Source organism: Drosophila biarmipes, chromosome 2R (assembly GCF_025231255.1).
Source record: "Drosophila biarmipes strain raj3 chromosome 2R, RU_DBia_V1.1, whole genome shotgun sequence".
NCBI classification, from domain to species: Eukaryota; Metazoa; Arthropoda; class Insecta; order Diptera; family Drosophilidae; genus Drosophila; species Drosophila biarmipes.
The window spans coordinates 10,130,648-10,144,724 of record NC_066615.1 but is presented as its reverse complement, the minus strand read 5'-3'; the positions used below and the strand labels follow the sequence as shown (position 1 = coordinate 10,144,724).

Here is a 14,077-nt window from a genome sequence, read left to right as displayed (position 1 = left end):
GGATCTGGGCAAGAGATGCCCACATCTCAAAGAGATATTAAGCTCATTAAAAAGACGTGTATGTGTGGATGGAGTGGAGCATGGGTGAACTGCGGAGCACAGCGCTTCTTCTCCATCGGCAACTTGATGCGAGATTCATTAAGGCTTAAGCCGCACGGAAAATATTTTACGTTTGGGTCGCCGAAGGTCTTCCTACCTGTTGTTCGGGCCCCGAGATCTCTGGGTCCCTCGAACCTTACTCAAAAAGTGAGCAGCTGAGACCAACTTGTTGTTGCCCGGTTGCTCGGTTGCTTGTAGATGGTTGCGCATGCGCACACGGTTAAGTTAAGTCTTTTGTATCTCTCGTTCGGTTGCATTTCATTGTTATGACATCTACAGGTAACAAATTCTCCGTTTCTGGCCGAGAAACGAGTTCTGGCCGCGCGTTGGAGGGTCGGTCGCGAGGAGTAGGATCGTCCCGTGTTCAATGATTAAATATCATATTTTCGTTATCAGCAACAAGCAGCGGAAATCTCTACTCTTTCTCGCTCTGGGTTCCCCATTGGTTTTCCCTTTGGCAGCTGCATTCATATCTCAGATTGCTGTTGTCTTCTTGTCTTACAAGCAATTAAAAAAAATTATCGCCCTGTCTGTGTAGACTGAGTGCCTCTTGGGTTGCAGTTGCATCCTTTCCGCAACGGGCGACTTGCAACATAATTAATGCAATTTCTGTAATCGTAATTTCTCTATCTATATTCGCAGCGAGTTGCAGGGCAATAATTTGACCGTGATATACGAGACGGATTTCCAGCGGCTGACCAAGCTGCGAATGCTGTAAGCTAAATTGTGGTGCATTAAATCGAAATTGCCCGATTAACTCTTTGTGTTTCCACAGCCAACTGACGGACAACCAAATCCACACCATCGAGAGGAACTCCTTCCAGGATTTGGTCTCACTTGAGCGACTGTGAGTAGTTATAAGCCATATACTTGCTTTACACCATAACTTGATGCCTAATAATGCTAGTTGCATGATTTATTTTAGAATACTGAACTCACTACTAACCAATTTTGTACGATCTCCACATTGGATCCTAATCAACTCGTATTTTCTTAGACATAGAATATAGCTAGCGTGCAAATTGAATTTAGCTTGATGCCAGATTTAGTTTCAATTGTTGACATTTGTATCTGATTCCCGTTTTCGTTCTTGTTTATTTTTATTGCATATCTCTACCGTTCTTTGTCTCTCTCTGCTTTCGTTACGTTTCGTTTTGCGTACCTAAAATGCTCGTCTCTACACCAAAAAAACAAACCAAAAATCAAAACCAAACCAAAATCGAAATCAAAACACCAAAAACCAAATCCAACACTGTAATCAATCAGACGCCTAAACAACAATCGACTAAAGGCAATTCCTGAAAACTTAGTGACAAGTTCAGCGAGTCTTTTGCGATTGTAAGTAAACTCCGAAGTAGCCGAAAGTAGTCGACACTCGAGGTGCCTTCGTTACCAGATCATTTACCTATGATTTCGACACTCCCCCAGGGACATCTCCAACAATGCCATCGTCACTGTGGGAAGACGCGTCTTCAAGGGGGCCCAATCGCTGCGGAGTCTTCAGCTGGACAACAACCAGATCACCTGCCTGGATGAGCACGCCTTCAAGGGATTGGTGGAGCTGGAGATACTGTGAGTACTCTTAGCCAGAATCACGCAAAGTGAAGGGCAAGAATAACCAAATTAGCGAGCCAGTCAATGGAATTGCTTGCCGCCAGTCGAGTCCCAGTAATTAATCAATGATTTAGTGCCTTTGGTTAATCAATCAAGCGGGCATTAGTGAATGAATTAAAAATCAATCAGTTAATGCTCGGCCTAAGTTACATAATAAATGGCTAAGCTTTGTGGCCAGATAAGCCAATCGCAGGCGAAATGGAGCCCATATATCAGCTGACTGGAATGGGGCGAGGAGACTAAATTGATATATGTATGGCAATTGGTGGTGCAAAAGCTAAACAGTTTGGCAAGTGGAGTGTAAATCGGGATTTGGGATGCAGTATTTATTATTATTTTGCCAAAAGATACAAAACAAATGAGTCTCGATGAATTAATAAAGTGAAAAACCTAAAAATTGATTTTAACAAATGAAAATAACTAGGTCACATTGCATTAGCTTAACCAAGCTTATTTCCTATTTTGCTAATAAAAAATTCAAAACATTTAATTAAATATGGGTTTCTGTTATTAAATGGCCTCTCAGGGACAATATGTTTAGAAAAAATAATTATATTTATATTTATTTTTCGTAAAAGTACATTTATGGATTTACTAGCTAATCAGAGTACTAAACTCTTTATTGAAGATTTGAAAGCTAGTCGTTTTTGGGAGAAGGCACGGACCAGGAAAGGCGATGAACGCGAAACAGTTTTTAATTAAATTTCGATGGGCACTCGATTGGCGGTCTTTTGGCCAGGCCCAACCCTCGGAGCCATGAGCATAAATGGTCTACAGATATAACTAGTTGATAAGGCCGGATCATCTGCTCTCTGACTGACCATCCATTCGTATTTTGCAGCACGCTGAACAACAACAACCTGACATCCCTGCCGCACAACATCTTCGGCGGACTGGGACGTCTGCGGGCACTCCGGCTGTCGGACAATCCGTTCGCCTGCGACTGCCATCTGTCCTGGCTGTCCCGGTTCCTCCGCAGCGCCACCCGCCTGGCGCCCTACACCCGCTGCCAGTCGCCGTCGCAGCTGAAGGGCCAAAACGTGGCGGACCTGCACGACCAGGAGTTCAAATGCTCGGGTATGTAATGGCCACATGGAGCGGTGTTTTGTGCAACATGTTGTGGCAGCTTCCACTCCCTGAATGCTACCAAAAATGGGCAACATTTGGCCGCTCCACCCCCCCAGCTAACCTATCCCCCGCCCGGAAATCCACCCATCGACTGCCATAGTCGAAATTAATTAGTTTTTTATGCCAAACGCGAGGAAAACAAAGCATTGCGGGTATAAATCATAAGCAGTCATATGGGCACGCCCCCGCTGCCTCGAACGCCCACCAACCACCATCAGCATCAGCATCAGCTTCGGCATCAGCACCACAATATCTGGCGAGAACCACTTGGTGCTTTGGTGGCTTCATCTTCATCCATTGGTTATCCCCTCCTCTCCAGCGAGGTCGTGTGTTTGCCAAAACGTTTAACGCCGTCGAAATCATTGCCTGGTGTTTGTACTTTTTGGCTTCTCCTCTTACCGAAAGATGCCGATGCAGATGCTCAGGCTTAAGCAGGCGATGGAGTTGGAGTTCGGTTGGAGCTGCGGGCCAAGTGAATGGGAAGTGGCCAAAACGAAAAAGCAAAGCTGAGGACTGAGCGTGAAGCGCTCAATGAAGCGGAAAATGCGCCCCAAAACGATGCAGCCATGAAACGAGTTTTCTGCTGAATGGTTAGGGTATCGCATTGTTTTGCGCCTTGGTTGGGTTTTACTGGGGAGCCTGTAATCGATACGGGTATGCAGATGAGATGGTATATCCCTGAATGACCCGTGTCAAGTTGGATAAATACTTCCGTGCCTTTAATGATGGCAACTTTGGGGGTTCGAATGGCTGATATTTTGTGATAGATGATATTTCGGAGAATTCTCTAAGTCTAGGAAGACCGCTGAATAGAATCGTGTTAGGGATTAATTATAAAAGTTCTCATGTCTTAAATATCAAAGATATTACATTTCATTTTGAAATCTCTCTTTTAAAATATTATAAAATAACTTAAGGCTAAAGCAGTCAGTAAAGAGTATCCATTTTGAAATCCCTCTTTTAAAATATTATAAAATAACTTAAGGCTAAAGCAGTCAGTAAAGAGTATCCATTCTTCAACCTCAGCATAAAACTGAACTATAGTTTCTTGCTTGTTTGACTTTCGTTTTATATGAAATGCTATGGAATTATGTGGGTAAACATTTATGACCAGCGGCTGGTTATAGTTGCACCTCCCCAAACCCATTTCCCCAGCCTCCCCGGCCCCTTCATCCCCCTGTAACCCGCCACTGGAGCGGCTGTGCAGTAGCATTGATAATTATGCTACTGCTGGCTGTGTACAGCAAAAGCCAGATCCAAATCGGATGCTCGTTTTCCCAGCTACCGGAGAGCTGCATAGTGGTTAATGCCCAGCCAGCTTCCACTCGAACCGGAGCAAGACCAAATTCGCCAGCGACTTATCCCAATCTGCTAACCATATTGTTTGTCCATCAGGTCTGACGGAGCACGCACCCATGGAATGCGGGGCGGAGAACAGCTGTCCGCACCCATGTCGCTGTGCGGACGGGATCGTCGATTGCCGTGAGAAGAGTCTGACCAGTGTGCCCGTCACCTTGCCCGACGACACCACCGAGCTGTAAGTGGTTCATCTCACTGCGACTTCCCTCTGAGTCTGCACTCTGCTGTACGAACCCCAATCCAAACTCAAACCCGCTGATTTTTACAGCCGCCTCGAGCAGAACTTCATTACGGAACTGCCGCCGAAATCGTTCTCCAGCTTTCGACGACTGCGACGCATCGACCTGTCCAACAACAACATATCCCGGATTGCCCACGATGCCCTAAGCGGCCTAAAGCAGTTAACCACTCTGTAAGTAGATAATGCCCGCCGGCGCAGGAGGTGGTGTTTGCCACTTTACTTGCCAGTGCAACAAGTAGCCATTGCAGAACAAAATGTGCACTCACTTGAGCTGCCCCGGTGCACCCTGGCTGAGGGTAGACCCACCTGAACCGAGTTGAATAGGAATAAGGGTAGGGGGAGTGGGACTGGGCTAAGAGCTGCCTTTGGGCCAGGCCAGAAGCGAGCTAATCGGCCCACGCTTGGCGTTCCTGCCAGCTCACACCGCAAGGCATTGGGCATCGGCTTACCTGTGCGGATCTCCTTGCCCCAGCACCCAGCTCCCCCTCCACCTCCTCCTGGTCGACGAGCACGTGTGTGATGGAGCTGGAAACGTGACACGGGCTTAATTAGTGGAAGCCACATTAAAAGGGGTTTATTTTCTGCATTTTTGAGAAGGTTACCTTATTTAGGGGTGTGCTTTTGGGAACTTCCACTTTTTAAGAGATTATAATGGTGTTTTTATAGTATCATCAGGTAAATTGCATTTTAATGAGGGCCTTATTATAAGGCGTTAGCTAATTATAAGCTTATGTCTGGATTTAATTACTTCATTTAAATGGGAACAAAGTATATAAGTAAAGTATATGGGCATAAAGTATATACACACATACAACAGGCTTATTACTAAAGGATTACGTGTTTGTTTCTTGTTCCTTAATAGTCAGATATATTTTTAAGAAGCATTTGAAGAATCTAATAAAAGAAAGTCATGTAAGAAAACTTAGCTTAATTTACTTTAATATACTTAGACATACAATTATTATTTATTTGTGAAGCCTATCTGGATAACTTGTAGCTGTTACTGGATAATAGAATAATATAGCTAGAACTGTGGCGTGACACGAGCCATGCCTTGGGCCCATCTCTTGGCTTGGCAGATCCCAGCTAAACCAGTTGCCGCCCGCAACAACAACACAACAAGAAGAATGACAGCGGCAACAACAAGAACTTAACCACTTTGTCTTTGCCCGCAGAGTGATTTTTATTTTTTGTAATTTTTGTGCCACCTCCTGGCGGGGCTGGTGTGTTTGTGTATATTCCCTCAGCTTTATTTTTTCGAGCTTTGTTAACATTCGTCGTGTGTTCTATTTGTGTTCTTTTCCATGTCGGCTCCACCCATCGTCAACATGGCCATTGTACCGTCTCCTTGGCATCACCCCATCAGCGTGCTGTACGGCAATAAAATAAAGGATTTACCCTCGGGCGTGTTCAAAGGACTCGGCTCGCTGCAGCTGCTCCTGCTGAACGCCAACGAGATCTCGTGCATACGCAAGGATGCCTTCCGCGACCTGCACAGCTTGAGCCTGCTCTCCCTGTACGACAACAACATCCAGTCACTGGCTAATGGCACATTCGACGCCATGAAGAGCATCAAAACGGTGTAAGTACATGGAGTAGTCCCACTCCTCCACAGCCACCTCCACGCCTCCTGAACGCCCACCATCCACTCGAGTGGGGGAAACAGGCCCATGTCGGGATCCCATCTTGAATGGAGCAGGCACTTTGGTGTTAAACCTCTGAAGTGCATTTAGTAGTTGCCTTTGACTGCGCCCCGCCTCCCGCGCCTGCCCGTCTTGAGTTCGCGTTGACATTTGTTTAGCAGCAAACAAGGAGCTTCTCCCGCCCCCTGACACATCTTCTGGTATCCCAGTATCGAATACATCCAGCATCCATCCCCTCTTCTGTGAACCGTGAAGACTTTCGGCCCTACCAGCGAACAAAAGACGAAGACGTCGAGAAGAATTCTCCTCTTGGCATCGATAAATGTGCGCGCGGCCACGAAAGGCTGGAAAAAAAGTGAAGAAGAATAACTTGGATGGGCGACAGGGTCTGAAGAATGGGTCTTGGACAGGGGGTGCCATAAGTGCGGCAGCCAGGGGATTTGTATGCTTGAGTGGGTTAAGTATTTGCCAGGGTTGTCAGCTTTACGGTTAGTTGCTCACGCATATTTCCGCGGAACCTTGAGATTTCTTGGGGACCTAAGAGGCGGTAATATGCTAATGATCGTCTTAATAAATTGGCGTTGCGAATTGGGCAAGTCTGGGGTTACATCATAAAAAGGAAATAAAACTGTTTATCTAAAAAATCAAAAATATAAAACATAAATGTAACTATTGAATTAAAAGAACATACATTAAGGAAGTTATGTTTCTTAAATATTTACATCAGTGCATAGTTCGGCAAGGAAGTTCTGCTCAACTTATGTGGGCCACAACCGTCTTCATCCCACAACGCATAAAAACCTTTTTAAATAGTTGGCAATAAAATCGATTGAGTTACGACAAGCAAGCAAGCTAAAATATCCTTCAGGGACATGCCTCCCTAACTCAATTGAAATACTAAAAACATTTACTATTTGCGCAGTCCCCAATCGCTCGGCAACCCTGTCGGGAATCGCTTTTAAATAGTTGCAAAACAACAACGGCGAGCGAGGGAGAACAACAACGGAAATGTCGTAGCCACAAGGCTGGTGCACTTTTAAGACGTCTCAAGCCTCCACGGAAGACTCTTTCCTTTAGTTGCCCAGGCAGCGTCTTCCAAACTCCAAAGTACAACCTCCAACCCTTTTCCCCTCGAAGGTCCTGCTGCTGCATAACCGTTTCAGCCATTCAGTCGAATGCTCAATGCTACTTTCTTTGCTTACTTTCTTTCCATTTGCGCACGCACACTCGCCCGTACACAGACATCTGGCCAAGAATCCTTTCATCTGCGACTGCAATCTGCGCTGGCTGGCCGACTATTTGCACAAAAATCCCATAGAGACGAGTGGAGCCCGCTGCGAGTCACCGAAGCGGATGCATCGTCGTCGGATTGAATCGCTGCGCGAGGAGAAATTCAAATGTAAGACTGCAGCCAGCGTCCTTGTACTTAACCAGCCAACTGGAGCCGTCTCCTCCTCCCTTTCAGGCTCCTGGGATGAATTGCGGATGAAGCTGTCCGGCGAGTGCCGCATGGACTCCGACTGTCCGGCAATGTGCCACTGCGAGGGCACCACCGTGGACTGCACGGGCCGGGGTCTGAAGGAGATTCCGCGCGACATTCCCCTGCACACAACTGAGCTGTAAGTCCACTTCCGGATGCCAAGTCCCTGCATCCGGCTGCTTGTGCTGCGCCTCCCCGCAACCCTAACTCAATGCATTATTTCATTTGACAGTTTGCTCAACGACAACGAGCTGGGACGCATCAGTTCCGATGGCCTCTTTGGTCGCCTGCCGCATTTGGTCAAGTTGGAGCTGAAGCGCAACCAGCTGACGGGCATCGAGCCCAACGCCTTTGAGGGAGCCTCGCACATCCAGGAGCTGCAGCTGGGCGAGAACAAGATCAAGGAGATCTCCAACAAGATGTTCCTGGGTCTCCACCAACTGAAGACGCTGTGAGTTTACCTAAATCAGTTATCTTTCTATATTGCCCATTGAAGTAGTATCAAGTGAATGAAACGATATTACCTATCTATATGCCCTATTAATCCCTTCTCCATCTGCAAGCAATAACATTCAATCCCCAATTAAAACCTGATTAGCCTTTAATTAACGTAGCCACAATCTGCAAACGAGTACCTGACGTTACGTAATCTCTTTCCGTTGCAGCAATCTGTACGACAATCAAATCTCGTGCGTTATGCCCGGTTCCTTTGAGCATCTCAACTCGCTGACGTCGCTGTAAGTAACCAGATTCCCAGGTTCCCCGATGCCTTCGCTGTAGCTGTGCGTAGCAATTAAAACTGTGCCAAGTGCTCGGGATGCACTTCAATAGATAAATGATTTGGCTTAAGCATTAATTGCCAGGCGGGATGGTGAGGAGCAGCAGCAGCTCCTCGCTCGTAAAATGAGGTTAATGGTTCTGATTGTTCTCCAGTTGAACTCTGTCTGATGTGGCTGCCTTGGCGGCTGTGGCTGCTCTGTCTGCCCTGTCTGCTCCCCTCAAATCAGTTTTGCTTCTCCATGCCAGCCACCAAAAGCACAGCAAACTATTGTATATAATTCAATTGAACTTCAATTTATGGCATGGGTGGGTTGCTCCTCCGAACGGAGCACGGTTTTGTGTCTGTGTGTCTGTTTGGGGATTTCAGTCTGAACTGCTGCTGCGATAGCAGATACCACTAGCTCCTCTTTCTTTGCCAGCCATCTCCCATCGACTTTTGTTGCCTGTAAATCATCCCCCGAGCACACAAAACCAAAAGGGCGGGTACATATATCGTTGGATACTATGCTGCCATGTGTGTGCGCCTTCGATGATTTAATTAATTAAAATTGAGTTCAATGGAGAGCGCCCAGGCGAGTCGGCAAGACCGAGAGGTGCTGTGTGGTCCGTTGGGGCTGCTCGCAAATTATTGTAAAATTCATTTAAGTAGCTAATAAATAGCATCAATGAAATTCATTAAGTGCTGTGCACCACATGACACCCACCACCGCAAGAGCCGCCCACCGACCACCGCCCCCCAGCTCGCCACCTTCAAAGGTGTTGCGTGAAAGGAGCGCAAAGTGTTAGTTAGCTGCCGGCGGCCTACACACTGCTACACCGAGGGAAATATTGGGACTTAGTTAAACACGATGAAGATGATAGTATCTCAAATAAATCGTTAGATATTTCTTATATCATATTCCTACTAAGCCATACCATATTCAGGGTTCTTTAAAAATTGTTAAGCAATGATATATGATAGTGATAATATTTTCATAAAGATTTTTAAAGCTTTTTGGGAACACCATCAGATGTGACCCATCTAAAGAACGCAGGGGTGCCAAAGAAATCACTTTAGCGCTAAGTCGTGCAAAATAAACATTTATGAGCTTAAGAAACTTACGTTGAAGGACACTTTGCGAGAGATTGTAAAGTCTTGACAAAAGAGCAAAGCACATCTTTCCTTTCGTTTCACATAGTGCAAGTAGTTCAGCTTTTGTTCGAGTGTACTTTCTAACATACACACATGTAATAGGGAGCTGGCATGACAAAGCAGAATTGCTTATTAAATTAGTCTGGACTCGGCTGCAACTTTGGAATTGCCAATGTAATTTGTGCGCCATTGTTTCACTTGCTTCGCTCCTAAAACCCCTGGTCCGCATAATTAAAGTGCCTGCCATGGATTGGCTTGGCCAGAGGAGCAGGGAGCGAGAGCGGAGTGAGTAACATATGCTGACTATGGCACCGAATGAATACGGAATTAATTTATCAAACGCCCATGCATAAAGCGGGCAGGGTGGGAAAATTGAATTATAAGAACCCTTTATCAAAGCCGTTATCGTAATCGTTTTTTGTGGCCCATGCTGTCACATTTTTTGCTCCCTTTCCCTTCGCTCGCAGGAACCTCGCCTCGAATCCATTCAATTGCAATTGTCATTTGGCCTGGTTCGCCGAATGGCTGCGCAAAAAATCGCTGAACGGCGGAGCGGCACGTTGTGGAGCACCGTCGAAGGTACGTGACGTGCAGATCAAGGACCTGCCCCACTCGGAATTCAAGTGCAGCAGCGAGAACAGCGAGGGCTGCCTGGGCGATGGCTACTGCCCGCCATCCTGCACCTGCACCGGCACCGTGGTCCGTTGCTCGCGCAATCAGCTCAAGGAGATCCCGCGCGGCATTCCCGCCGAGACGTCGGAGCTCTACCTGGAGTCCAACGAGATCGAGCAGATCCACTACGACCGCATTCGCCACCTGCGCTCACTCTCCCGACTGTAAGTATCTCTATAAATCGATCCCCCCAGGGCTTTGGCTAATTCGCCACTTGGCATTCCATCCACAGCGATCTCAGCAACAACCAGATCACCATTCTCTCCAACTTCACCTTCGCCAATCTGACCAAGCTGTCCACGCTGTAAGTGCACCTAGGCCTAATGACTTTTTAATTGCTGCACCGGAGCACGGAAACCACGAAATAACCGCAAAAAGCAAAAGCAACGCAAATCGAAGGCTCAAGAGGGCTTGACACAATTCTGTGCCAATTGCATCGTTTGTCGACCTGGCCAGGTCCCACTGGGCTTCGGATTGGGCCATGGGCCGGGGCTTTGGGAGGAGGTCTGTCCCCTCTCTGTCCAGAAGGCACGGCCTGGCAAGCCAAGAAGGCGCAGGCACGAAATTCATTCCGAGACGTAAAGTCGAAATCGTGACTCGTGCTTAAGCATTAGTCGTTGACGCGGACTTCGACGCCAGCTTCAGTGGCTCCCAGTCGAACAGTGGGGTGAAATTGTAGTAATTGTGGGTAAAAAGGTCATCTTAGAGACTCAAACCAGTAAATACCTACAAAGTTATATCAGTTCGTATCTGAATTAATGAATGCTCGAAGCTTAATGGTTCTGAAAACCTTTTGATAATCTAACGCAGTTTAAATTGGATGAACTGGATAAGCTGCAGTGAAGACATTGGCCACTATATGCTGTTTTCATATTTAATAATTTGTAAGGTCTTTCGTTATCCCTTTGGAACTTGAGATATCAAACCTTTCAATATAGATAGTTTACATTAGATAAACTAGTTGAGTTTCAGAATCATTGGTTAGTGAACTATCTCCAATTAGTTCAAACCGGTTTTGCAATCTGCAGCTTATGTTATAAAGAACCATCTCCGATGATGGCTTTTCGTACTGTCCCACTTTAACTAGCCCACTGTATGATGTGCGCTATCCACAATCAAAGCTTAGCCGTTATTTCTGGTGTTTCTCCTCCGTTTGCGAATGGAAAACGTTTTGCAATTACTTTCATTTCTTCATCAATTGCCGCATGTGTCTGCTTGTGACTGTGCTGTGCTGGCCTAATGCAATTTGTAAACGTTTCTCTGGATCTCTTGCCCTTTTCAGCATCATCTCGTACAACAAGCTGCAGTGTCTGCAGCGGCATGCGTTGTCTGGCCTGAATAACCTGCGCGTGCTCTCGCTGCACGGCAACCGCATCTCGATGCTGCCGGAGGGCTCCTTCGAGGACCTCAAGTCGTTGACCCACATGTGAGTAGATAGGGACAGTAGGATCCGAGTTGGACAGTCCGTTGAACCTCTTCTCTTCCACAGAGCTCTGGGCAGCAATCCTTTGTACTGTGACTGCGGCCTGAAGTGGTTCTCCGACTGGATCAAGCTGGACTACGTGGAGCCGGGAATCGCTCGCTGCGCCGAACCGGAAACGATGAAGGACAAGCTGATCCTCTCGACGCCCTCGTCAAGCTTTGTTTGCCGCGGCCGCGTGCGCAATGACATCCTGGCCAAGTGCAACGCCTGCTTTGAGCAACCCTGCCAGAATCAGGCCCAGTGCGTGGCCTTACCTCAGCGGGAGTACCAGTGCCTCTGCCAGCCGGGCTATCATGGCAAGCACTGTGAGTTCATGATCGATGCCTGTTACGGTAATCCGTGCCGCAACAACGCCACATGCACGGTGCTGGAGGAGGGTCGATTCAGCTGCCAGTGTGCCCCGGGATACACGGGTGCCCGCTGCGAGACGAACATCGACGATTGTCTGGGCGAGACCAAGTGCCAGAACAACGCCACCTGCATCGACGGAGTGGAGTCGTACAAATGCGAGTGCCAGCCGGGCTTCACTGGCGAGTTCTGCGACACCAAGATCCAGTTCTGCAGTCCTGAGTTTAATCCCTGCGCGAACGGAGCCAAGTGCATGGACCACTTCACCCACTACAGCTGCGATTGCCAGGCGGGATTCCATGGCACCAACTGCACGGACAACATCGACGACTGCCAGAACCATATGTGCCAGAACGGCGGAACCTGTGTGGACGGCATCAACGACTACCAATGTCGCTGCCCGGACGATTACACGGGCAAGTACTGTGAGGGCCACAACATGATCTCGATGATGTACCCACAGACGTCGCCTTGCCAGAACCACGAGTGCAAGCACGGTGTCTGCTTCCAGCCAAATGCCCAGGGCAGCGACTACCTGTGTCGGTGTCATCCTGGATACACTGGAAAGTGGTGCGAGTACCTCACCAGCATCAGTTTCGTTCACAACAACTCGTTTGTGGAACTCGAGCCTCTGCGCACACGTCCCGAGGCGAATGTGACCATTGTGTTTAGCAGTGCGGAGCAGAATGGCATTCTCATGTACGACGGACAGGATGCTCACCTCGCCGTGGAGCTGTTTAACGGACGCATACGCGTAAGCTACGATGTGGGAAACCACCCGGTGTCCACGATGTACAGCTTCGAGATGGTAGCCGATGGAAAGTACCACGCAGTGGAGCTTTTGGCCATCAAGAAGAACTTCACGTTGCGCGTGGATCGTGGGTTGGCCCGATCCATTATTAATGAGGGCTCCAACGACTACCTGAAGCTTACGACACCTATGTTCCTGGGCGGCCTGCCCATGGATCCAGCTCAGCAGGCTTACAAGAACTGGCAGATCCGCAACCTGACCAGCTTTAAGGGCTGTATGAAGGAGGTGTGGATTAACCACAAGCTGGTGGACTTTGGCAATGCCCAGCGCCAGCAGAAGATAACTCCTGGATGTGCCCTGCTCGAAGGGGAGCAACAGGAGGAGGAGGACGACGAGCAGGACTTCATGGACGAAACTCCGCACATCAAAGAGGTGGGTTATCTGTTAACTAGTTCTTGATTTGACTTGAAAACGTTATATTTCCGCGTATTAGGAGCCCGTGGATCCCTGCCTGGACAACAAGTGCCGTCGGGGAAGTCGCTGTGTGCCGAACTCCAACGCCAGGGACGGCTATCAGTGCAAGTGCAAGCACGGCCAGCGAGGCCGCTACTGCGATCAAGGTGAGGGCAGCACAGAGCCCCCAACAGTCACTGGTACATACATCTATCTTGCTTATGCTACTCACAACTCACAACTTATATGGGGGTGTATGCCATTTATTACTAACCATAAAGACGGGTTCCGGAACAGCCACTCTCAACTTAAACTCAATTGCAGCAGGGCCGCAGTGGGGCGTTTTAAATCTATATGGCTGTCCATAAAACAGGTGTCCGCTTGCTCCAGGCAATCGATGGAGTGCAGGTTGTTTTACGAGCATCATTTTTATGAAAATATGGATGTGTGGTTTAAATGGCTGGGCACTAAAATTATTTTTGCAGAAAGGGATACTTAATTGTGTACTTGATAAGCGAAAGTAAAGAAAGTCGTCTTCATACATATATGTACTGGTTTAACATTGGTTATAAAACAGATTATCTAGATACTTCTATACCAGAATGATTACTTGATAGTAGTTACTTATATTTACAGTTACCAATATTTAATGGGCTATCTTACTAACATAAAAGTTCGTCCGGAAAAAGAAAATACTTAGCCTTGTAACTGGTAGAAGTGAACTCTAAAGCGTAAATGAAATAGTGTTATATAGCGAAACATTAACAACACCCCCTTCACCTTAATTATTGGCACACATTTGCACATACACATCGCTACTCACGCCACTCACCTATCAAAGGAAAACTCAAAGGGATTCTTGGGGAGGTGACACTGTGCACTTTGTTAGTTGTA

General features: G+C 47.4%; 1 protein-coding gene across 1 annotated transcript in view; it reads left to right on the top strand.

The window, feature by feature from the left end:
• LOC108030079 (protein slit) overlaps positions 1-14,077 on the top strand; it is a 54,479-nt gene that overhangs the window by 36,298 nt on the left and 4,104 nt on the right. The window contains 17 exon segments of the mRNA XM_017102692.3: positions 742-813; positions 875-946; positions 1,366-1,437; positions 1,528-1,671; positions 2,555-2,790; positions 4,237-4,378; positions 4,469-4,612; positions 5,808-6,023; positions 7,326-7,483; positions 7,550-7,703; positions 7,797-8,015; positions 8,230-8,301; positions 9,944-10,312; positions 10,381-10,452; positions 11,431-11,574; positions 11,638-13,162; positions 13,224-13,383. Coding sequence (XP_016958181.2) covers positions 742-813; positions 875-946; positions 1,366-1,437; positions 1,528-1,671; positions 2,555-2,790; positions 4,237-4,378; positions 4,469-4,612; positions 5,808-6,023; positions 7,326-7,483; positions 7,550-7,703; positions 7,797-8,015; positions 8,230-8,301; positions 9,944-10,312; positions 10,381-10,452; positions 11,431-11,574; positions 11,638-13,162; positions 13,224-13,383 — 3,971 coding nt within the window.